This window comes from Ostrea edulis, chromosome 7 (genome assembly GCF_947568905.1).
Source record: "Ostrea edulis chromosome 7, xbOstEdul1.1, whole genome shotgun sequence".
NCBI lineage: Eukaryota > Metazoa > Mollusca > Bivalvia > Ostreida > Ostreidae > Ostrea > Ostrea edulis.
The window spans coordinates 46,973,401-46,996,724 of NC_079170.1; the positions used below are offsets into that span (position 1 = coordinate 46,973,401).

Genomic DNA, 23,324 nt, shown 5'->3' on the forward strand with positions numbered 1-23,324 from the left:
GATTTCACTTTGTATATCTATCTGCAGTTTAAGGCCAGAGGCACTTGGCATCATTGGAATGACCTGATTAAGGGACAGGAGAGCAAGGCTAAGAAGATCCGCGATATGTTGGTGCCCACTATGGACACAGCTCGCTACACCTACCTTCTGTCTCTCTGTATTGAGCATGACCGGTAGGTTTCAATATACTTTTTTTCTTTCAATGAAATGCTTGAATTCTTCATTTTTGATGACCAAACCTGTATTTTCTGGCTTATATCTTTTGTCATTGTTATACATACGATTTGTACATATAGATGCTCACATTTGTGTGTGCATTGCAGTAAAACTAGTTTCATCCAGATATTGTGCAGTCCGAAATGTTGTGTAAACACTGCAGGCAGCACCAAACTTTGAAATTCTGTTACGAAAAAGTTACTGTCTAATCCAGATTTGTTTTTTCTTGTGGTACAAACCATATCCAGACTGGACAAGTTTTACTGTGTATCTTACTCTGCAATAGTAATTGTTCATATATACAGTATATATATTGTTCATTGAGTACAACGTACATGTTAAATTGTTGCTTTGATGCTAAGATTTCTACACGTTCTTTCAGACCTATCATGTTTGTTGGTCCCACTGGTACGGGTAAGAGCGTGTACGTACAGGACAAACTGATGAATGGCCTGGAGAAAGACAGATATCTCCCCGCCTTTGTCAATTTCTCCGCCCAGACCAGCGCCAACCAGACCCAGAACATAATCATGTCCCGTCTAGACAAGAGGAGAAAGGGAGTGTTTGGACCGCAGATGGGGAAGAAGGCCATTATATTCATTGACGATCTGAACATGCCTCAGAAGGAGGTGTATGGAGCCCAGCCTCCTATTGAGCTGCTCCGGCAGTACATCGATCACGGACACTGGTAGGTTGTAACGGCAACAAAATGCCAATTTTGAATGATTTACGTCAAGTAGATGTTACTTAGTTAAAAAATATGGAGTACATATTTTGATTAGGCCAATACCTTTCTCTGTGAGATAATATGGGGGGGGGGGGGGGGGGCTTTTAATGCAGTAATGTTATCTCCCGTTAAACTAATATTCAGTCATTGATTGCCTTAATATTGGTACAATCATTCATGAGGGCAAGTGTGTATTTCATAGCACATGATGATATTTCAGAGAAATCCATGGCAAATAGTTAATTTTTTGTGATTTTAATTCTAAGTAAAGTGATATTTATATAAACAGGATTTGATATATATTCTAAGCACTGTTTTGATTTAGGTATGACCTGAAAGACACCAGCAAATTAACATTACAAGATGTGTTGTTCCTCGGAGCCATGGGGCCACCTGGTGGTGGAAGGAATGACGTCACCGCCCGATTCCTCCGTCATTACAACATCATTGGAATAAACTCATTCAGTGAAGAAACCATGATTAAGATATTCTCGATTCTCCTGTCCACTTACTTAAGAGTACGTACAACTACGATTTGCTCTTGAATAATTTTGAATGATAAAATAATGGCTGATTTACCAAGAGCCATCATTAGAAATCATGATGTTCCTGAGTCCTTAGAAATTTATTTTGTATAATGGTTGTGTAGTTCTTAACATGTTTCCAAACTTTGTTTCAGCAAGCAGAGTTTTCCACGGAATATTACGCCCTGGGGAACATGATCGTAGCTGCTACTAATGACATGTACAAGCAGGCCATTGCTAATCTGTTACCGACCCCAGCTAAGTCCCACTACGTGTTTAACTTACGAGATTTCTCCAGGGTCATTCTTGGAATCTGTCTTGTGAAAAAGGGAGAGGTTGAAAGCAAGAGAACCATGATTAGGTAATTGGTGCTGCAGCTTTGTTGAAACTCTGGAATAGGTTTTCTTTGATGAGATTTAAATTGAATTAGAATTTGTTCGTAATGCGATTGCCTTCTCCCCTTTGGAAGTTAAGGAGACAGTAAATGATTATAGTCTTCAGACAGCACTGTGAAGTCGGACATTAACATGAGAACAGAGTATACATTAGATATAATGGTTCATGATCATTTTGAATCCTCAGTCAGAGTAAGGTATAGCCATGTTTTCCATCAGATTTGAAGGATTATAATTGGTTGTTGCAGTGTGGTTTGAATAAAGCAATATTAGCTCTTCCTGTGGGTTCACTTGTAATGCGACAGCATGATATGAGATTATATTTCATTATTTTCTTTTTACAGATTATGGGTACATGAAGTGATGAGAGTCTTCTACGATCGTCTTACGGATGATGCTGACCGAGCCTGGCTCTTTAAGTAAGTGCATGGGTACTGGTTAATACTATGAATCATATATATTTTACAAGACTTTATTTTCCCTGAGTTCACTTCGTGAGATTTATCAATTTAATTCATCAAATTCACTACAACCATGTTCTTTGCACCTCATTGATCGTGTTCAGTTTTATATTGAGTATGTAAATATTCTATGTTCTATATCTATTTTGTATTGTATGTGTACATGTATATTACTGCAGTCTGTAAATATGTTTTGAAGACCACAATCTGAACATGTGGTGCGAATGTTCTATTTGCTGAAATAGATGTACACATACATATACATGATTATGTATATTTGAAAAAATGCAGTGTCGCTAATTAAGACGAAAATAAAATTCTCGTTGATAATTGTCAATTAGGTTTGAAAAAAGTTCTACACAGTACAGTAACTGCAGTTGAAAACTTTGATAAATGATTTTTAATCTACAGGAGTACTGGAAGTGTGTGTAAGGAATATTTCAAAGAAAGTTTTGATGTCCTCTTTGAGCATCTGGCAGGGGATGGAACTGGAGAGGGAAAGGTGATGATGGTTTAAAAATCAATACTGACTTTATTTTTTAATGAAATCATCAAACTTTGTATGCCATTGGAATTTTTTTTTACAGAAGCTTAGTGCCTTTAAAAATGTTGTTCATTAAATTGTTTCATGGGTTGATTTTAAATGTCATAATATTGAATTTAAAGTCTTAATTTTTCTTACTCATTTTATGATTTATTTAACTTTTTTTGTTTATAATTTATACTGTTTAGGGTGCAAAGGTGAGTCAGTCCTTTTTAAGTCCTTAGAATGGCAAATAACTATAGCATTTCTAAACTTCAAGACTGTCTTAAACCCAAGACTCAAATATGTGGAAATATCAATTTAAAGATTTAGTTTTTAAGCCAGTGAAATCAAGAATTATGAGATATTGAAGATTTTAAATATTCAAAGCAGATAATGATGATTGTAAAGATTTTCGAAAGTCAAAACTTACATAACAAGATTTACATTTTGAACTTTCTTTGAATGCTATTAGCCAAAGGTAAGGCTAATCTTTATCTGTACCTATAGTGTGTGCTTCAGTAGAGGTATTCTAGATCAACTTATCAGATATTCGCTACAGTGCCTGTAGATATAGTGTAAAACAAACTATTTTGTAGCATCATATGCAATCAGAAGTTTGACATTGCCTGACGAGATTATGTATACCTTAGCAAAATAGATATTTCTGTCTCTTATAGACTGGATGTGTGTGACTCAAATGAAAAAAAAATAGGAATAGTGAAATTCGATATCTTTCTGTGATCGTAGAAAGTTAGAAGCTTCTGTTTAGATATTTTGTAAAAGTTGTAAGAAATTTTGCCATTCTATTCATTTTGTTAACATTGAAAACTTTTTATCCCTGTCTCTGAACATACACTGTGTAATCTCTAACAATGAAAGAAATGACATTATTCATCAATAATTTTCCTGTTAACACTTATTTCCAGACTACCTGTAAATTGTTAAACATTATTTCATGTACATGTATATTTTTACTTAAGTAATGTAATATCCCTATATACTAACATGCAGCTCCTATATATTATCACAAAAGTATTGTACATAGTCTTATTGACCACAGAGTTCTATGTGTTAACATGACAATGGTCAGTCAGAACAGTAGTTATGCCTGTATTAAATGCATGTGGGCAGACAACATGTAGGTCAATTATTGTTATAAGTATCATGGACATATCATTAGCCTCCGCATTGAAGAAAACAAATCTTTGAATGGTGTTACATCAATACACTTTCAAGGTACATGTATATTAGATGCTCTTTTTGGGGAAAAGTAAGCTATGTAACAAGTTTCACAGAAATGTTACTGCCCTTTATGTGCATAAGGGGGGGGGGGATCTATGAATGAAATTGACATTTCAAGATATGTCTTGGATGTACAAAAAGCAGATAAGAGATTATCCGTCTTTAAAAGCAAAATGTATTGGTAAATTTTGTTGTTTGTTATTTCTAGGTTCGTGAGGAAGATCTTAGATCTTTGATGTTTGGTGACTACATGAACCCTGATGCTGAACCAGAGGAGAGGGTATATGGTGAAGTGAAATCTCTGGATGAGATGTACAAAATTGTAGAACTATGCCTGGAGGAGTATAACAACACCCATAAAAATAGGATGAACCTCGTCATATTTAGGTATAATGGGCTCATTTTCCTGTCTATTGAGTTGTCTTGTGATCAAAACGTAAAATGTAAATTCACTGTATTAGGAAACAATTTACAGACTTTCGCAGTAATCATATCTTGGTGCTTTTTGTGTTAGCCTTGATTTAGTCAGAAAACACGCTAAATTGTGATTGCGGCATTATAAAAACATTTAAAAGGATCAAGCAATAGAAGCTGCAGAAATATAACCTGAACGCTGATACGTTTTTCCAAAATAAATAAAATTTATAAATCTTCATGACTAAGAGTTTATGGTTCATTGAATGATTTGTTCTTGCATGCCTTTATCATTTTAGATATGTACTTGAACACTTGTCCCGAATTTGTCGAGTTTTGCGTATCCCAGGAGGCAATGCTCTGTTAGTTGGTGTGGGTGGCAGCGGTCGTCAATCCCTGACCCGTTTAGCAACTGCTATGGCAGGGTACCATCTCTTCCAACCAGAAATCTCCAAAAATTACGGCAAGACAGAGTGGAGGGAAGACATCAAGGTCAGTGTCTTGTAGATTTCACAGAATTCTTGTTAAGTAAGCAGACAATAGAGAAGGGGGGGGGGGGGGGGGGCTATTATTTTGCCAGGTAGCAAAGCAAAAGCAGTCTGTGACTTGATGATTAATTTGTCCAATTATCAGTTTGTGTCAACAATTTCATGTAGTTGTTTTGTAAATTTACATATCCTTTTAAAACTGTAATCAGATCCATATTTACAGTCATGTTGTCCATAGCCTGTCAACTCAAAACCATTGTCAAGTTATATCAAGTTCTAATTTATTATATGAAACTGGCCACATTAAAAAGCAGGCTTAAGCCTGTCTATAGTGTCTCTGGTTTGATTATAAAACATTGTGAGAATCGTGTTTTATTTTGCAGTCTGTGTTGACAAGCTGCGGAGCCCAGGGAAAGACAACTGTGTTCCTGATCACAGACACACAGATTAAGGAGGAGTCGTTCCTGGAGGACATTGATAACTTACTAAACACAGGAGAGGTCCCCAATCTGTTTGCTGCTGATGAGAAGGCAGAAATTATGGAGGTAGGGTGACATTTACATGTACTTTTGTATGGCAGAGTCAAAAGTATTTCATTATTGAAAACAATTGGATAAGGGATGGTAAAAGGAATTAGTGAATAAAAATAAAACATTCTTTAGTTTCCCTTTTATATAATACTATGATTTAAAAATATAGATATTTTTTTTTTTGGGGGGGGGGGGGGGTTGTAAAAACTAAAGAGTAATATTTTGAAATATTTACATGTAATGATTGAGTAATCATGTCATAGATTTTAGTAGCATTTTATTTTACTTATTAGGCAGTGAGACCGCTTGCCCAAGCTGGAGATAAGATGGCTGACTTCAGTCCCCTGGCTTTGTTTGCTTTCTTTGTGAATCGCTGTCGTGAGAACCTTCACATTATCATCGCCTTCAGTCCCATTGGAGATGCCTTCAGAAACAGACTAAGACAGTTCCCAGCTCTCATCAACTGCTGTACCATTGACTGGTTCCAGGTATCAAGAGTTTCCATCACTTAATAACGGCATTAAATCACATCTCACTAAGTAACGGCATTAAATCACTCCTCACTAAATAACGGCATTAAATCACTTCTCACTGAATAACGGCATTAAATCACTTCTCACTAAATAACGGCATTAAATCACTTTTCACTGAATAACGGCATTAAATCACTTTTCACTAAATAACGGCATTAAATCACTTCTCACTGAATAACAGCATTAAATCACTTCTCACTAAATAACAGCATTAAATCACTCCTCACTAAATAACAGCATTAAATCACTTCTCACTAAATAACAGCATTAAATCACTTCTTTTGAATTTATGCTTTGATTTTCATATTTGAAGTGAGAAAGAATTCGTGATATATAAAAATGAAAGATATTTGTATATGAATATTTCTAACATTTTGAATATCTTTTTAAAAAATGATTCAGCATTGATGGTAAGCTTGCCAATATTGAATAAACTATGTAGTCATCATCATGGATCACATATAATGTATATATATATTCTTAAAGTGTATCAGTGCAAATGGGAGAGTATCGATTTTGATTTTCTTATAGACTTGGCCAGATGATGCTTTGGAAAGAGTGGCCAACAAATTCTTGGAGCAGGTAGAGCTAGGTGACAATGAACGTAAAGAGACAATACACATAGTCAAGTATTTCCATCAGAGCACCATTCGATTGTCTGCACAATATCTCTCGGAGCTAAGTCGCCACAACTATGTCACTCCCACTTCCTATCTGGAGTTGATCAACTCCTTCAAGAATTTGCTGTCCTCCAAGCAAGATGACACGATGAGAGCCAAAAGAAGATACGTGGTGGGATTAGAAAAGCTGGCTTTTGCTGCATCACAGGTAAACTTGAATTTGTTCACAACAACACTGCTTCAAAGACTGACAGTTTGTGATGTTTACTGGAACATTCAAATGATACGTAAGTAAAGACTAGGCTATGTGTTAATGCAAGATCATGATCCATTTCAATCAGTGTAAATATTTCATGCATTTAAAAGCACATAAAGGTTTGCATTTTAAGAAAAATTAGGGTTTTTTTATTGACAGTAAACAGAAACTTTTCTCTTTCATTGAATATTCTTCCTTTATAAATCATCCCTTCTGTTTGTGTATGTATAGGTAGCCACCATGCAGAAAGAATTAGAGGAGCTCCAGCCCCAGCTGGTTGTGTCTCAAGAGGAGAATGCTAAAATGATGGTGGTCATTGAGAAAGAGTCTGTGGAGGTGGAGGCCACCAGCAAAGTAGTCCGAGCAGACGAGGCAGTGGCCAATGAGCAGGCAGCAGAGGCCCAGGCCCTCAAGGACGAATGTGAGGCAGAGCTGGCTGAAGCCATCCCAGCCTTAGAGGCTGCACTGGCTGCCCTAAACACCCTTAAGGTTTGTGAAGTGCCTTGTCTTGTAGAACTTGTCAGTACTGAAAAGTTGTATTTCCATATACAGTAAAACATAGATGTAACAAACTGCCAAGGACATCCTAGTCTGCTTTATGATGGGTATGATTATATCCGATGAGTTACCTTATATTTTGCCTATTTTGAAAATGAAAATCACTCCAATGATTGATTTTAAGCATTTTCATTATGAATGTGTTATACTTTATAAGAGATGGTGCATGGTGCCTTGATTTTATTTCTTTATTATCTGAGCATGATATTTCCGATTTTTAACAATATATTTTTTGACTTCTGGATGAAAAGAGAAATTTTATTCGCTTGGACATCAAATTTTGATTTACTAACCTTTTTAATTTGCCTGCTTTTTTCAGCCTGCAGACATCACCATTGTGAAATCTATGAAGAATCCACCATCTGGAGTTAAACTTGTCATGTCTGCTGTGTGTGTAATGAAGGACATTAAACCAGACAAGATTAATGACCCTGACAAGCCCGGCCAGAAAATCCTGGACTACTGGGGACCATCCAAAAAACTGCTAGGAGACATGAGCTTCCTGAGCATGCTCAAAGAGTATGACAAAGACAATATTCCTGTAAGTAGTAGCAGAGAAAGTGGTGATAGGTAACTTCATCACGATTTTGTAAAGAGAAATTATAGCAGAGGGGTGGAAATCAGAGCACAGTGTGATAGTAAAATGAATCTGAAGAGATTTCTTTGTTAATTTTTTAATGCAGCTGGTGGGTCTGTGTTAAACAGAGAAAATTATGTTGGAGACTATGAAAGATTGACACTATGATAATATTTTCTTAAAAACAATGATATTGGATATGTAGCTGTGCATTATTATATCTTTTCAAAATTTCTTTTTGTTTAGGTTCATGTTATGCAAAAGATTAGAAAGGAATACATTTCAAATCCTGAATTTGACCCAGCCAAAGTCGCCAATGCCTCATCTGCTGCAGAGGGTCTGTGTAAATGGATCATGGCGATGGAAATCTATGACAGAGTGGCCAAAGTTGTGGCTCCCAAAAAGATTAAGCTGGCTGAGGCAGAGTCGGAGTTAAATACAACAATGGACAAACTGAACAAGAAACGTTCTGAACTGGCAGCTGTAGAGAAGCGATTGGCTGACCTCCAGTCTACTTTCAAGGAAATGACAGAGAAGAAAGAACAGCTAGAGTTCCAAGTGGATCTCTGTGGAAAGAAATTGGAGAGAGCCGAGAAACTGATTGGTGGACTGGGAGGCGAGAAAGCCCGATGGACTGCAGCCGCCGAAAATCTGCAGAACATTTATGATAATTTAGTGGGCGACGTGTTGATTTCTGCTGGTGTTATTGCATACCTGGGACCTTTCACCATGGCCTTCAGAGAACAGTGCACAGCAGACTGGGTGAAAATATGCACGGTGAGTACCTTTTTGTCAATACTATTTTATTAACTTTATTTCAAAATTTCCATATTTCAGTGCAATGGACACCATTTCATGGAACAGTGGAAATTTGGACACAAAGTTTGATGGAAAACTTTAAATATGAAATATGTTTTTTATCAGAGACCACAATAATATTGTAAACATCTCGAAGAAAATGCTTGATTGCATATGCAGAGTTACTTCACTTTTACAGGAGAGAACAATCCCCTGCTCCCAAGAATTCTCTCTGAGTAAAATTCTGGGAGAGCCCATCAAAATCCAGGCCTGGAACATATTTGGATTGCCAAGGGATAGCTTCTCCATAGATAATGGTGTCATCGTAGCCAACTCCAGACGATGGTAATTTATCAGTGTAATAGATATTAAGTGTTCAGCGTGCTCAAATGAAATGCCAGTACATCTTGTATTCAAATGTGGACACGTGTTCCGTTTTTATTGATTTGTAGAATTCTGCAGTTGTCTTGTAAATATCTACAGATGATTGCATTGCACACACATTGTTAGTGGAAAAATCTCTGCGGCAAATTACATGTGCTGTTTTATTTTTAGGCCCCTGATGATTGATCCCCAGGGTCAGGCCAACAAATGGGTAAAAAATATGGAGAAAGAATTCAAACTGTCTGTGATAAAGTTGACAGACTCAGACTACATGAGGAACCTGGAGAACTGCATCACCTTTGGGAACCCCTTATTACTGGAGAATGTAGCAGAGGAGTTGGATCCCTCCCTGGAGCCCCTTCTTCTGAAACAAACTTACAAGCAAGGTGGGTACCGAAATTCAGGATACCAAAGTGAAATGCAGATAAATGTGACATAATTTAAATGCTTCTGGGTTACAAATTACATGTAATACATATTTAGTGAGAAAATGCTGTAAAAGATTTTCAGGTACTACGTACATGTAATACCATATAAGGGCTGTTCCAGAAATGATCAAATGGGGGGGTCGGGCGGCAAACGATATTTTTTTGTGTGGGTGGTCGTATTTTTTCATATTTTAATTGGTCCGTGGTTGGACTGTTAAAAAAATATTTATTATGGGTAGTGGGTAGTTTCTATTGTTTTATTTTGTGCCACTTGGGTGTTGAGTTTTCAGAATATTTTTATTGTCGCTCTTGTCGTGTTGGTTACAAAACGTCGGAGGGAAAATTGAAAACGTGCTTGAGAAATGCTGCTTTCGAAATCGGAAGTAACATAGAACTATTCGAGTTGTCGCTCTTTGCAGCGCATAACTTTCCATTACGGCACTCTTCAAATTAGAGGCGTGTTTAGTAGGGTCCCTTTGGACGTGATGGCGGCGAACTCTGTTCTGTAGATTATTACAGTTTACAGTGCATCGATTTTGGGAATATTTTGAAACCAATAGGTATTCCGTTTTCTAATAAAAATAGGCAAACCTTAGTTGATTTATACGAGGGTACCGATGCGTTATATTTATCAGTCGGTGTGATGGTGATTTAGAGGCCCCCTGGCGCGGGCTCCATTAGAAGACGAACGATTCGTGGAAAAACATATCCATACCCATTTCATGATAATAGCATCGTTTGGACTCCCAATCTTTCCAACATTCCCGCCATAGATGCCTTTGATTGTTGATGTGACATCGTTTCTTCAGAACTACTGTGATACAATGTCGCACAGGCATTACCGCGTCATTGACTAGAATGTTTGTCCCGAAAAGCTCGCGAGATTTGTACCGTTTTCATTTTTAAAAATATTTTTGTGGTGGGTCTGGTTAGTTTTTTTTTTATTAGATGGGTCATTGTAAAATGAGTTTATTAATTTGATGGGTCATGGGGTAATTTTTTATTTTTTTTTATGGGTGCTTGGTATATACAGAAGGTGCCTCCCGACCCCCCCATGTATTTATTTCTGGAATAGCCCTAAGTGGAAAGTTTAGCAAGACACAAATTTAGCGATTTCTCCATAAAAATGGATATACATATTTAGCGAGAGCTAATTTTAGCGATTTCATAATTCCAGGAAAGATAACTATTACCTCCAATATGGAACGAATTCTTGCCGATATTCAATTTTAGCGATCTCATCACTCTCGCTAATAAAGCTAAAATTAAATCCTCTCTAAAAATTCTGCTTGTATGGTATAAGGGCTAGCATGACTCTTCAGAAATGATTCCAATTCAATAAATTTATACAATGCAGAGAGACAAGTACAACACCTTCTCCTCTGGTAAAAAGTTGAAGCTGTTGTGCATTGGAGGGAGGGTAATGTGCATATGTGATACTTCTGATATTTTACAGCCGGAGTTGACATGATCAAGATTGGTGAGAATGTGATTGAGTACAGTAAGGACTTCCGGTTCTACATCACCACCAAACTGAGGAACCCCCACTACCTCCCAGAGATCGCAGTCAAAGTGTCACTTCTTAACTTCATGATCACCCCGGAGGGTCTGGAGGACCAGTTGCTAGGAATAGTGGTTGCTAAAGAGAGGTAGATGGAAGATATTGCTGGAGTTATTTCTCCATTGATTTTGAAATTCATAAGAGATATGTTCCACTCCTAAATTTGATGACACTGATCACAAATAAAACTTTCTTAAATCTATTGAAACATGCTCCAATCTGAATGTGTTTGAATATGAATTTTCTACAAATTATTAAAATTATACATACTATCATATTTAAGTATGAATGCTAAGTACATTGATTGTAAAATATACTTGTTCTCACAAAATTATCTGTTACCTGGGCAGATTTAGAGGCCTTTCTCTTTGTTAACTAGAATTACCATTACATTTGCATTGCAGGCCGGAGCTGGAGGAAGAACGACAGGCACTGATTGTACAGAGTGCAGCCAACAGAAAGGCACTCAAAGAAATTGAGGACAAGATCCTCCACACACTGTCAGCCTCTGAGGGCAACATCCTCGAGGATGAGTCAGCCATTAAGGTTCTGGACTCTTCCAAAATCCTCTCTGATGAAATCTCTAAGAAACAGAAGGTAATATATTCAGAAAATCTTCAACAGAAATGTCCACTGTATCAATGAATAATGTCAGTTGATGTATGATACAATATGTTATTCCTGCTAACAGTGATGCAATACAACTGTCTTACTTTAATGTAAAGAAAACTTTCCTGGCCATTCAACTGTGTAAATATTATCATTTAAAAAAGGAAGATCAGACTCTATTTTAGTTTGTATACTGTAAACCAGCTTTTACTCACGGCTACTTGTATTCGCGAATCATCACTGGTATAGGCAATCACGATGTGCAATATTTACAAGCGAGGTGACATGTACACATGTGGAAATATTTGTAAAAAAAAGAAATGTCTACCAATATTTCTGTCACATGAGAAAATAGTTGGTTACAATGATATAATGAATCCATTACATTATCAACAGATTGCAGAGGAGACTGAGCAAAAGATCGACACAAGTCGTATGGGATACCGTCCCATCGCCAAGCATTCATCCATTCTGTTCTTCTCCATCGCCGACTTACCCAACATTGACCCCATGTACCAGTACTCGCTGACCTGGTTTGTCAACCTCTACATCATGTCCATCCAGGACAGGTATGTTTCTTGTTCTACTGTTGGACATTTAAAAAAACATTCATGTAGAGGTTTAAAGTTTTACTGGTAATCATGCAGATTTTTTGTTTGTTATTTCATAAAATGAATATGCAAATTGTTTTAACTTATCTTTGTATAGGTGTGTTATTTGAATATTTGTATTGTCTTGACCACGATGCTGGAAACTAACCTTTCTTTCAACAGCTCAGGCCAGGGCAGTTCTACAGATTTTGACCACTGTGCAGTAACATGTAATATACTAATCTGTAAAATGTTTGTGATAAACATTATGAAACCAGTATGTCCATCCTATCGCTATGGATACATGTATTAGTACAATATTTATGTATTTATAAAATGAAGAGTTAATTGTACCAGAAATTCATCATGGATTATATAAATCTGTTACAGCAATAAATCCAAAATACTTGAACGACGGCTTCGCTACCTCAAGGATCACTTCCAGTATCAGCTCTATGACAATGTGTCTCGATCAATTTTTGCCAAACACCGTGGTGTATTTACCTTTATACTGTGTGCAAACTTACTTTTGTGAGTAACAGTGTATATAAAGCACACTATAGACAGTATATTTATATGTATGTCATTAGGTCTAGATAGCTCTTCTGTAGGGGAGGAGGAAATGCTTGTGATGTCTCTTCACATTCGTAAAGTCACTTATTCATGTACAGTCATCACCCTTTCTCATTTGAATGAAAATTTTGAAGATTTCAGAGGTATTATTCATTCTCAAAATTTTTCTTATCATTGATAATTTTTGTATGAAAAATACAGTTTTGATAAACTATTTAGTCTTTTGAAATCTTCAACTCAGCATGCTTCATTTAAATGATGCACCCACATGTATGTAGCTTTTATGTAGCTTTGGTTCTTTTGCCACTATATTCATTTTCAGGAAAATGATGTCAAGGCAGTACTGTTGTCATAGCGAGGATCAATAAAGCACTGAACTTAGTAGTACATTTCAATTTAAAGTTCAACATATTGATGTTGATTAACAGTGACCTTGACATCATTTTTGCTCAGACAGATTTACTGAAGCATGCAGCCACATCTAGCAGCAGAACTGGATTGTACGCAAAGCAGCAACAAGCAACACTGCTTTTACAACAACATTTCTCCACCACTCTCACGTGTATGTTATCTCTCTGAATGTGTCTCATTTCAGCAATAAGTCCAAGATCTTGGATCGACGTTTGCGATACCTGTCGGACCATTTTACATACAGTCTGTACTGTAATGTCTGTCGATCCCTCTTTGAGAAAGATAAACTTCTTTTCTCTTTCATTCTCTGTTCCAATATGTTGCTGTAAGTATGAGCTGTTACCCCAGAGTGTGGATTTTCTTTATTTTGCTGTTTCAAGTTTGAAGATTTGTTTTGAGTAATCCCACATTGACAAGAGTTTGAAAAAAAAAGTTTTCTTTTAATTTAATCCTGAATTTTAATTTTTCTTATTTTCATAAAGTTTTGTTGTTTATGATGATTCATAAATGAAATTTTATGTGACAGAAGATAATTTTAATTTATATAATATACCTAATTTCTTTTAAAAGTGTCGGGTATGTGATTTGATATTCCTTTTTCAATTATCTACCTGCTTCTGAATAATTTGTTGCTGTCTTGAATCAGTTGAGTTACTTCCCCTTTCTAACATATATTTATAATTTGATATAGTATTACATGTAATATGTAATAACTGTGACTTATGTTAACAACTCTCTTGTTTGGGAAAAAGAAATAGATTGCATTTACAATACTGAACAAGTGGTATATCAACTGATTTACAAGTACACGCGTACAACTTGTGCTGGTGGAAGCGAGACATGCCCATGAGAATTGATAATGCACCTTGACAAGGATGTGTCTTGGGGAAAGTTATTGTGAATGGATTGAAATATTTCCCTGTCTACTTCATATATTGCACAAGGACTGAGTTTTTCTTGCACTTGTTGCATAATTCTCAATGTACTATTAGTATTCTACTTGTATTAGTTCTTGTAGCATTAGAAATATTTCTTATGGTATTATAGACAAGTGTGTGATACATGTATGTGTGCAATTTTACTAGTACTTGATCAGCTTACAGCTTTCCTTATAAAACTATTCTTGTGTGAAAATTCATTATATCTTAATGTGGACTATGAATATACAGCATCTTGAAATCTGAATCTAATTTAAAGAAAGTTTTTAATGATAATTGTAAGACAAATTTTCAATATCAATCTGTTAATTTGAAAACCATTATAGTGTAATATGTATATATTGCTCCGTTCAGATGTGATTTATACTAAATACATAAAATTATTGAGATAAATTTGACTGTTTTCTTTATTTTAAAGAAATACGTTGTGAATTTCAATTAACATGTCTATTATCATGATTGTTTCTGATAGATCCAAGAATGAGCTTGATACCAATGAATTCATGTTCTTCTTGACTGGAGGCGTTGGTCTGGAGAACAAACTTGCTAACCCCGCCCCCACATGGCTGACAGACAAGAGCTGGGATGAAATCTGCCGTCTCAGTGATCTTAAGAAATACAAGAAATTCAGGTAATTTGCTAGAACCATATTTTGTATGAACACATGAACCCTTGTGGAACTCATATTGAAGCATAGTCAATTTTTTTTTCATTGGAGAAACTTTATACATGTAACTACTTTTCCTGTGATACGTCAGTGAAGTGAAAATGTGTTAAATTTATTTTGTAGAGATCACTTTTCTAAAAACATCGACAAGTGGAAGGAATTCTACAATTCTAGAGAGCCACACAATGAAGATCTACCTAGCCCGTGGCAGGATGAACTCAATGAATTCCAGAGGATGATTGTCCTAAGGGTCATCAGGCCAGACAAGGTCAGTCGCTGATGCGTGTAGCATGACCACAAGCACTGCCCCAATGAAGGAGTTGGCTTTTGTTTATACACCTTAATTTTTTTCCATCTATAAAACTGATACAATTTAGACCCAACATTTTAACTGTTAAATGAACACTCACGCTCGTGGTCTATTGACCGGCCAACAGTTTACGAACTGTTGACCAGGTAATAGTCTGTCCTATTTCTATTGGCTACACAAGTCACATGATTCTTGGTCTGCTGCTTTTATTTACGTAATTGTGAGGTTCACTGATTTGACTAAATGATGAAATACAGAATTTATTAGATAAAACGCAGAACAGAAATACGTAAAATATTAAAATATAATTATCAATTAGGATAATGGGTATGTTTTAGTTCAAACTAGTGGATACGTTTATAAATGTACTCAATTACACTTTCATGTGAAGTTCAAAGTCAATAAACCACGTGCATCTAGTAAAAAGAACCTAAAATATGAAGGTATATAATAATAGAGTTATAGACTGTACCCACAAACAACAGCTGTTTTGTTTGACCCTCAAATGGAGCCATATAGATTTGTTCTCAGGTCAAATAAAACAGCTGTTGTCCTTGGGCCCAGTCAATAACTGTATATTAATGTCATAGGGATAAAGATGGAAAATTTTGCCTTAAATTAGAAAATATGAATATTGATAAATTGGGTCACACAGAGTTATAATTATGACAGTACATCTCAAAACTCTCAAGAGCCTTTGATTTCATGGAAGAATTTTCACAAGCAATCTATTTTTTATTTATGATAAATAATAGATACCGGTATTAGAAACAGACGTGACATGTGGGATTTCTGTGGGTATTCTGACTTCCCACATCAATGACCCCTTTGCATCAATATCTAAGCCGACAAGAAGCATTGATATGTTGCAGAACTTCTTAATCATCATAAAATAAATAAAGTTAAAATTTAAAGAAATAGAAAATATTGAGAGTACAATTAATCCCACGAAATTTGAAAATAAAAACCTTGTCAGTAAATCTTCATCTAAAGTAATAAAAAATATTAATGAGAACTAATAAAGTCATCAATCCTGAATGAGACATTTTTCAGATTTGAGTTTTAGAATTCTGTCCTGTGAGAATTCAGATAGATTTGTTTTACTCGACAGGTGAACCCTGCTATTACTAACTTTGTGAGGGAGAAGCTCGGCAAGAAGTTTGTGGAGCCTCCACCTTTTGACTTGACCAAGAGTTACCAGGACTCAAACTGCTGTGCCCCACTCATTTTCATCCTGTCCCCAGGGGCTGACCCCACCATGGCCCTCCTGAAGTTTGCAGAGGACAAAGGATTTTCTGGGAACAAGTTCAACTCCATTTCTTTGGGTCAAGGACAGGTGAGATCTAGTCACACTTGACTAAAAATGTTTTGAGAATATCCATATTTATGGTAGAATTTGGCCTTACTTAAATGTAAATCTAGATGTATCTGAAACTATGCGCCATACTGTATTTCTTATCAAGCAAAACTAGAATAGGTGCCTAGAGAGAAGTTGGATTTAGTGTACATGTATTTTTGATAGTGGTGTATGTCCATTGCTTCATCATTCATTTTGTTTCCAGGGTCCAATTGCTTCTAAAATGATCAGTGAAGCACGACAGGATGGATCTTGGGTCATGCTGCAGAACTGTCATTTAGCTGTGTCATGGATGACTCCTCTTGAGAAGACTTGTGAAGATTTTACCCCAGAGAACACTCACTCGGAATTCCGACTCTGGCTAACTAGCTATCCCTCCGATAAGGTACAGGATATGTATAAAAAGTGTTCATCCAACATACTAAAATCACTGACTTTCAATGGAACAAAAAAATACCACTAGTTTGTAAGGATTGGATTTCATACTTAGAGAAGTAAACAAAGTATGTGAAAATCCCATTTGGTAGGGGATATGAAGTGTTTGGTGTGTTCAAACCACAAAAACAACGAAAATAGAAAACTCATGAAAATGATTGATTTCACTGTATCCTTTGACCTGCAATGATACATGAATATTGTAAATTTACTGTACCTGGTTTAAATTCAATCTTCTTTATGACTTTGTCTTGATCTACAGTTTGAAATTGTTTGGTTTGTTTGGTTGTTAATGAAATACATTTGTTATTGAACAGTTCCCAGTCACAGTGTTACAGAATGGTGTCAAGATGACAAACGAACCCCCCACTGGTCTGCGTCAGAATCTGCTCCAGTCGTACCTCAATGACCCCGTCAGTGACGAGGAATTCTTTAAGGGATGTCCAGGGAAAGAACTGGTAAGGAACTGAAAGGATATAATGTACATGTACTCATTTTAGCGGGATTCAATCTTAGCGGCTTTTGGTGAACCAATAGCGCTAATATATGGTTACGCTAAAATATGAAATTCTCTATTTTCCTGTTATACATAGAAGAAGTGCTAAATCATGATTATGGTAAATAGTGCATCTGCTCTGACTGTTCAAAATTTTGAATTTTATGATAAAATAACTAAACATGCAGTAAGCTCACTTGTAGCACTTGGAGATTTATGTGTGTGTTTAGTACAATATGTGTGAATGTCATTATGATACTGGGCCATACTGTGAACATTGAAAATATTTTGCTTCAGCTTCTAGGAATAGATCACATCTAGAAATATATTTTCCTTTCTTTAGCCATTCGAGAAACTCCTGTTTGGTTTGTGCTTTTTCCACGCCCTGGTTCAGGAGAGAAGGAAGTTTGGACCTCTAGGATGGAACATTCCCTACGGCTTCAATGAATCTGATCTCCGAATCTCCATTAAGCAGTTGCAGGTAGCTACCATGCCTTTTCCATCATTTTACAATTCTTTAGGTGTTTTTAATTTGATACCTATTTTCAACGATTATATTGCAGAGACACTGAAAAATGTATGTTTTTGTTGGAATTTGTCATAATGACATTCTGATGTCATAGCAATGTGCCTGGCTTTAAAAACATCTGTATGCATGTTGCTAAGAAAATCCCCTAATTGTCAAAACATCGACATCAAAGGAGCAAGGGGTGACTTTATCTATAACACAAAAGTCTGCAATATCAGGAATGCATGTTAATCCTTGAGTATACATTTAAGAAATAAATTTCATTTTTGAAAATACATGAGGGTATGAACTGCAGTGCTTCACGCCGGCGTACTTCATGAAGTCTGTTAGTGTTTCGTGAAAAGTATGCCAGCATGAGGCATTGCTGTTCATATCCTCATGTATATTTCAAAAATGAAATTTATTTCTTATATTTACATGCCACTTTCATTGCTGTCGGAATTCCCAGCCATACTATATTTATCAGTATTCATATGTGCATTGTTTATGTCTGCAACACATTTGTGAGGAAATTACTTTTATCACGATTTACAGGCCAGAACATTAGAAATCTAAATATAATGAAAAACAATTTATCACGACATTTCACAGGGCCTGAGTATATATGTTGAATTGGTAACAGATTTTCCTGTATTTGTTTAAAAGTAGGTTGTAGAAATTCCCTTGACTCTTGTGATATAATCTTGAGGAAAAAAAATTACTTGGTTTTATACTTTCATGGGTTCCTTCTTAATTTTTAGATGTTTATAAATGAGTATGAAGATGTGCCGTTCGATGCCATCAGCTACATGACGGGAGAATGTAACTACGGTGGGCGTGTCACAGATGACTGGGATCGACGCCTACTGTTGACCATGCTGTCGGACTTCTACACTCCTCACATCATCAATGAATCCCGCTACAAATTCTCTCCCAGTGGGGTGTACTACTCCCCTCCCAAGGGAACTTATGATGACTACGTGGAATTTATCAAGGTAATGAGGAGATTGCTAAGTGGATCAGTGTGAGTGCTCTGATGTAAAAGTGTTTATCCCTTGTTTTATTTCAAATAAATTTATATGTGAAATAGTACATAAATCCCTTTACCTTTTCAGCAACATGAAGTAAGGTTTATGTTTCTTTAGTTTAAAGTCTGACACAGGATATGCAAAAAAAAAAAAAATGGGGGGGGGGGGTCCATAATGTAAATCACTCATATGTACATTGTACATTGAAGTAGTAATTTCACGAAAAGTGTAGGAAAGTCTAGCTAGCTCTTTTTTTTCAACATTGTTGTTATCACATTGAATTTCAATACAAATATGATGATCCATCTTTGGTCGAAATACAAGTTTGGATCAGGGGGGAAATCTTGAATAAATATGCATATTATCAATACACTTGCTTCATTACTTAATCCTATACAAACTTTTTCAAAAGTCTGGTTTCACTTGTTTAGTATCTACTGCCTATAACTCCATTTCTAAACATTGTGATGTGGCAGTTATTTTGTGCTAGGATTTCATATAAGTCTAAAGATCAACCTCGGTGCTCTTCCAATATCAAGTCTAATTACAATCAAATTATGATGTCTACTTTTTCTTATCGCAGGCTCTTCCGCTAAACCAGGTTCCGGAGGTGTTTGGAATGCATGAGAATGTAGACATTTCTAAAGAACTCCAGGAGACCAAGTTGTTGTTCGACTCTGTGTTACTGACCAGGGGTGGATCTGGAGGGGGTTCTGGTGGGTCTACGGATGATCAACTCTACACTATCGCAGGAGACATCCTCAGCAAAGTAGGAAACCATTTTTCTCTTTAATATTCATATTGAAAACAGAATACGTTTACACCATTCTGATAGCCATTATCTGTTTAATGAGTTTTTCATTGATCATGTTCTTTAATCTTAAAGTTATTTGTTTTAATTTGGTCAATGTTATTTCATTAATGTACTGTGAACCTCACAAGAAGATAACAAATGAATTGAAATGTATCAGAGGGTTGTGCTGTCTTCTCTTCCAGCTTCCAAAGGATTATGACATAGAAACAGCTGGCAAGAAATATCCAGTATCGTATGAGGAAAGCATGAACACTGTGCTAGTGCAGGAAATGGAGAGATTTAACAGGTCAGTTTGACATGGTGCTAACACGTACTAATTCTTGTTTGTTTATTCAGTATCAGAGATTCAGAAGTTCATGTCAAATAGGTTATACATTACAGAGTTCACTTTTGATTTGACATATATATATATATATATATATATATTCATTCGTTTATGACGTCGTTATGTACGTGAAATGTTAGGACGCCTTTATGACGTCAAACCATTTCAAAACTATTTTAAAATGTAACGCCTGAGGATTATAAAATGAAAGCGCTTGCGTTAAATTTTTAACTTTGTGTACTGTTTATTCTATTTCTTTTAATATTTTATACCGGACACTGTGATTTTTTTTAAAAACATAATTTGGATATATATATATATATATATATATATATATATATATATATAATCTTCTGTAGTCAGACTTTCTCAATTTTTTTTTAAATTTTTGTATGTTGCTCCTTGTGGTATGCCCTCAAGGACCCCAAATTGGTTTCAATAAATCTATTCTATACATTATTATCAACCATTTTTTTGATTGCTCAATTTTCCTCTGAACTAAAAGAATCTCTTACTTTAACACAAAGTAATAATTCTAATTAATATGCATTGTTAATGCGGCCATTAAAAGTTGATGTCTTTCATTGTAGGCTGTTGTCCATTATTCGCTCAAGTTTAGTCAATCTACAGAAGGCCATTAAAGGTTTAGTGGTCATGTCCACTGAGCTCGAGGCCCTGGCCAGCAGTTTACTCATTGGTAAATTGCCAGCCATGTGGGCCAAGCGTTCCTACCCCTCCCTCAAACCACTGGGTAGCTACGTCAATGACTTCTTAGATAGACTGAAATTCTTACAGGTAACTTAAGTACATTGTATTTCAAAAGGTTCCTTTGACAGATATTGATAGTTAATTAACACCCTATTTTGAACAATCCATTTATAAAGAAGCAAAATTAATTGAAGTGAAAATGTTAATTCAATTTCAACAATAGTAAACTGAATTTTTATATATAGATATGTAATCTTTGTCAGAATATGGTCCTTTCATTTCAGTCATATTGACATACACTAGAATTGCTATTTTCAATTCTAGACAGTACAGTATAAGAGGATAGTTTGCTTTACAATATTTCTTTTTCAGAAATGGTATGATGAGGGTAAGCCCCCCACCTTCTGGTTGTCAGGCTTCTTCTTCACCCAGGCCTTCTTAACTGGTGTCATGCAAAACTTTGCCAGGAAGTACACCATTCCTATTGATACCTTGGCCTTTGATTTTGATGTAAGCTTTTCAGACAGATTTTTTTCTTCTCTTTTTTCAGTGATGGACATATAGGCATAATTTTTTTTAAATTTTCCTTCAAAATTGATTTCATATGTGACACACAGGCTTCTTCAGTAGCCTTTACATGATATAGTAATATGATAGAATTATCAAAAAATGATTTTCAGTTTTGAAAGAAGTATATTTATTAAACCAGAAACAATGGAGTTTAGAATTGGAATTCATTGTGCATTTTTTTTTATATCTAAAGGTGCTGCAGCTCGAGACGAGTGACAAGGCTCCAGAGGATGGTTGCTACGTGTATGGCCTGTTCCTGGACGGTGCCAGATGGGACAAACCCAAGTAAGTTCACTCCGGTTTTTAGTCTAATCAGACATCCTGTAACTACACCCCCTATCACCTGTTTCTGTAAATTCACTCAGGTTCTTAGTCTAATCACACATCCTTTAACTACACCCCCTATCACCTGTTTCTAAGTGTAAACCTGTTATGCGAGAAATGTCAATATTTGCAATAGACCCCATTTTTGCAAATATTTGCTATTGCAAACCATTCAGTGAGATTGTACTTGCATTATAGATATTGGTTCAGTTAGATATTGAAAACAGATCCACACTTGAAATTGTTTGCATATGAAAGTAGTCACAAATTAAAAGTGGTTTACACTTGTCTAGTTCAAAGACAGATTTTGATTTGAATCTTTGTTTTTAAGATTGCTGAAGCGTTGGTTTTAAATACAATTTCTCTTTCTGTTACAGTGGTCTCCTATCAGAACAACTCCCCAAGATCCTGAATGAACCATTGCCCATGATGTGGTTTTTCCCCAAAAAGAAATTGGAGATAGATGAATCAGAGAAACGGTATAAATGTCCTATCTACAAAACGAGTGAGAGGAAGGGTGTCTTGTCCACCACTGGGCATTCCACAAACTTTGTGTTGGCTGTTCTTCTTAACACTGATAAACCAGTCCAGCACTGGGTCAAGAGGGGCTTGGCACTTCTGTGTCAGCTGGACTCTTAAAAATATTTCTGTGTCATAATGACTTATGTAATGATTGTGTGTCTCTGCAGAATTCATCAGTTTTAGCACTTAAACAGCACTATTTTCCTGGCCCTTTGGGTTTAAAAGGAAAATTAACATTACTGTGTGTACCAAGTTTTCTTAAAAGTCAATTCAATATTGTGGCAGTTGACTTTTTTTTAGTATTTTCTTTTTAATTTTATAAACAATGAGTAACATAAAAAATGTGATATATGAAAGAAGTGAATTTGCGTGTGCATTTATGTATCTTATTTTCAGTAATTTTGCTGTTGTGTGTATTTTTATTGAAAAATGTATTGTTAATGCATTTCAGATCTATAGTTTCATATAAAGAGTCATATGTGTATTTTGAATATGCATTTTGATATTAAATCAACTACATGTATGTTCATAGTTAATTACAATCAATAACTTGATAGAGTGAGGACTAACTGACCTATGTTGATATTTCTGTATTGAATAATAATGTTTTTATTCCGTCCTTTTAATGCTTTTCCGTCCAAGATAACAATATGGATTGTGATTAATTGATTTACACCAATTTTCAATGTTGAAAAAGTATACATGTACATATATATATATTTATTCTCAGAAACATGACTCTTCATTAATATTATGTAATCCTTGTGTTAAATGTATATTAATTTTCAAGCTCGATGCATATGGTATGATATCAATAGTTGTTAAATTTCACACTATATTTTCCCCAATGTTTTGACATTGACTGTTATCTGTGATATGTGAATAAAATCATTACACAAGA

The 23,324-nt window shown here is 35.6% G+C and overlaps 1 protein-coding gene across 5 annotated transcripts in view; it reads left to right on the forward strand.

Moving 5' to 3' along the window:
• LOC125654306 (dynein axonemal heavy chain 12-like) overlaps positions 1 to 23,324 on the forward strand; it is a 44,706-nt gene extending 21,382 nt beyond the window's left edge. For 2 of the 5 annotated variants that reach the window (XM_048884180.2, XM_048884185.2), the window contains 33 exons: positions 28 to 173; positions 599 to 904; positions 1,269 to 1,461; positions 1,623 to 1,828; positions 2,207 to 2,281; positions 2,735 to 2,825; positions 4,300 to 4,478; positions 4,805 to 4,997; positions 5,377 to 5,538; positions 5,817 to 6,011; positions 6,588 to 6,884; positions 7,164 to 7,421; positions 7,810 to 8,031; positions 8,314 to 8,844; positions 9,065 to 9,210; positions 9,421 to 9,635; positions 11,134 to 11,326; positions 11,643 to 11,835; positions 12,244 to 12,416; positions 13,606 to 13,746; positions 14,832 to 14,990; positions 15,150 to 15,294; positions 16,448 to 16,672; positions 16,899 to 17,078; positions 17,446 to 17,586; positions 17,968 to 18,105; positions 18,894 to 19,127; positions 19,744 to 19,929; positions 20,157 to 20,260; positions 20,890 to 21,094; positions 21,380 to 21,517; positions 21,771 to 21,862; positions 22,279 to 23,324. In XM_048884180.2, the coding sequence (XP_048740137.2) occupies positions 28 to 173; positions 599 to 904; positions 1,269 to 1,461; positions 1,623 to 1,828; positions 2,207 to 2,281; positions 2,735 to 2,825; positions 4,300 to 4,478; positions 4,805 to 4,997; positions 5,377 to 5,538; positions 5,817 to 6,011; positions 6,588 to 6,884; positions 7,164 to 7,421; positions 7,810 to 8,031; positions 8,314 to 8,844; positions 9,065 to 9,210; positions 9,421 to 9,635; positions 11,134 to 11,326; positions 11,643 to 11,835; positions 12,244 to 12,416; positions 13,606 to 13,746; positions 14,832 to 14,990; positions 15,150 to 15,294; positions 16,448 to 16,672; positions 16,899 to 17,078; positions 17,446 to 17,586; positions 17,968 to 18,105; positions 18,894 to 19,127; positions 19,744 to 19,929; positions 20,157 to 20,260; positions 20,890 to 21,094; positions 21,380 to 21,517; positions 21,771 to 21,862; positions 22,279 to 22,540 (6,324 nt within the window). In that variant the 3' untranslated portion in view covers positions 22,541 to 23,324. Of the gene's footprint in view, positions 1 to 27; positions 174 to 598; positions 905 to 1,268; positions 1,462 to 1,622; positions 1,829 to 2,206; positions 2,282 to 2,734; positions 2,826 to 4,299; positions 4,479 to 4,804; positions 4,998 to 5,376; positions 5,539 to 5,816; positions 6,012 to 6,587; positions 6,885 to 7,163; positions 7,422 to 7,809; positions 8,032 to 8,313; positions 8,845 to 9,064; positions 9,211 to 9,420; positions 9,636 to 11,133; positions 11,327 to 11,642; positions 11,836 to 12,243; positions 12,417 to 12,827; positions 12,969 to 13,605; positions 13,747 to 13,991; positions 14,794 to 14,831; positions 14,991 to 15,149; positions 15,295 to 16,447; positions 16,673 to 16,898; positions 17,079 to 17,445; positions 17,587 to 17,967; positions 18,106 to 18,893; positions 19,128 to 19,743; positions 19,930 to 20,156; positions 20,261 to 20,889; positions 21,095 to 21,379; positions 21,518 to 21,770; positions 21,863 to 22,278 lie in introns of those variants that run through there. The other 3 variants (XM_048884182.2, XM_048884183.2, XM_048884184.2) reach the window with 2 other exon arrangements.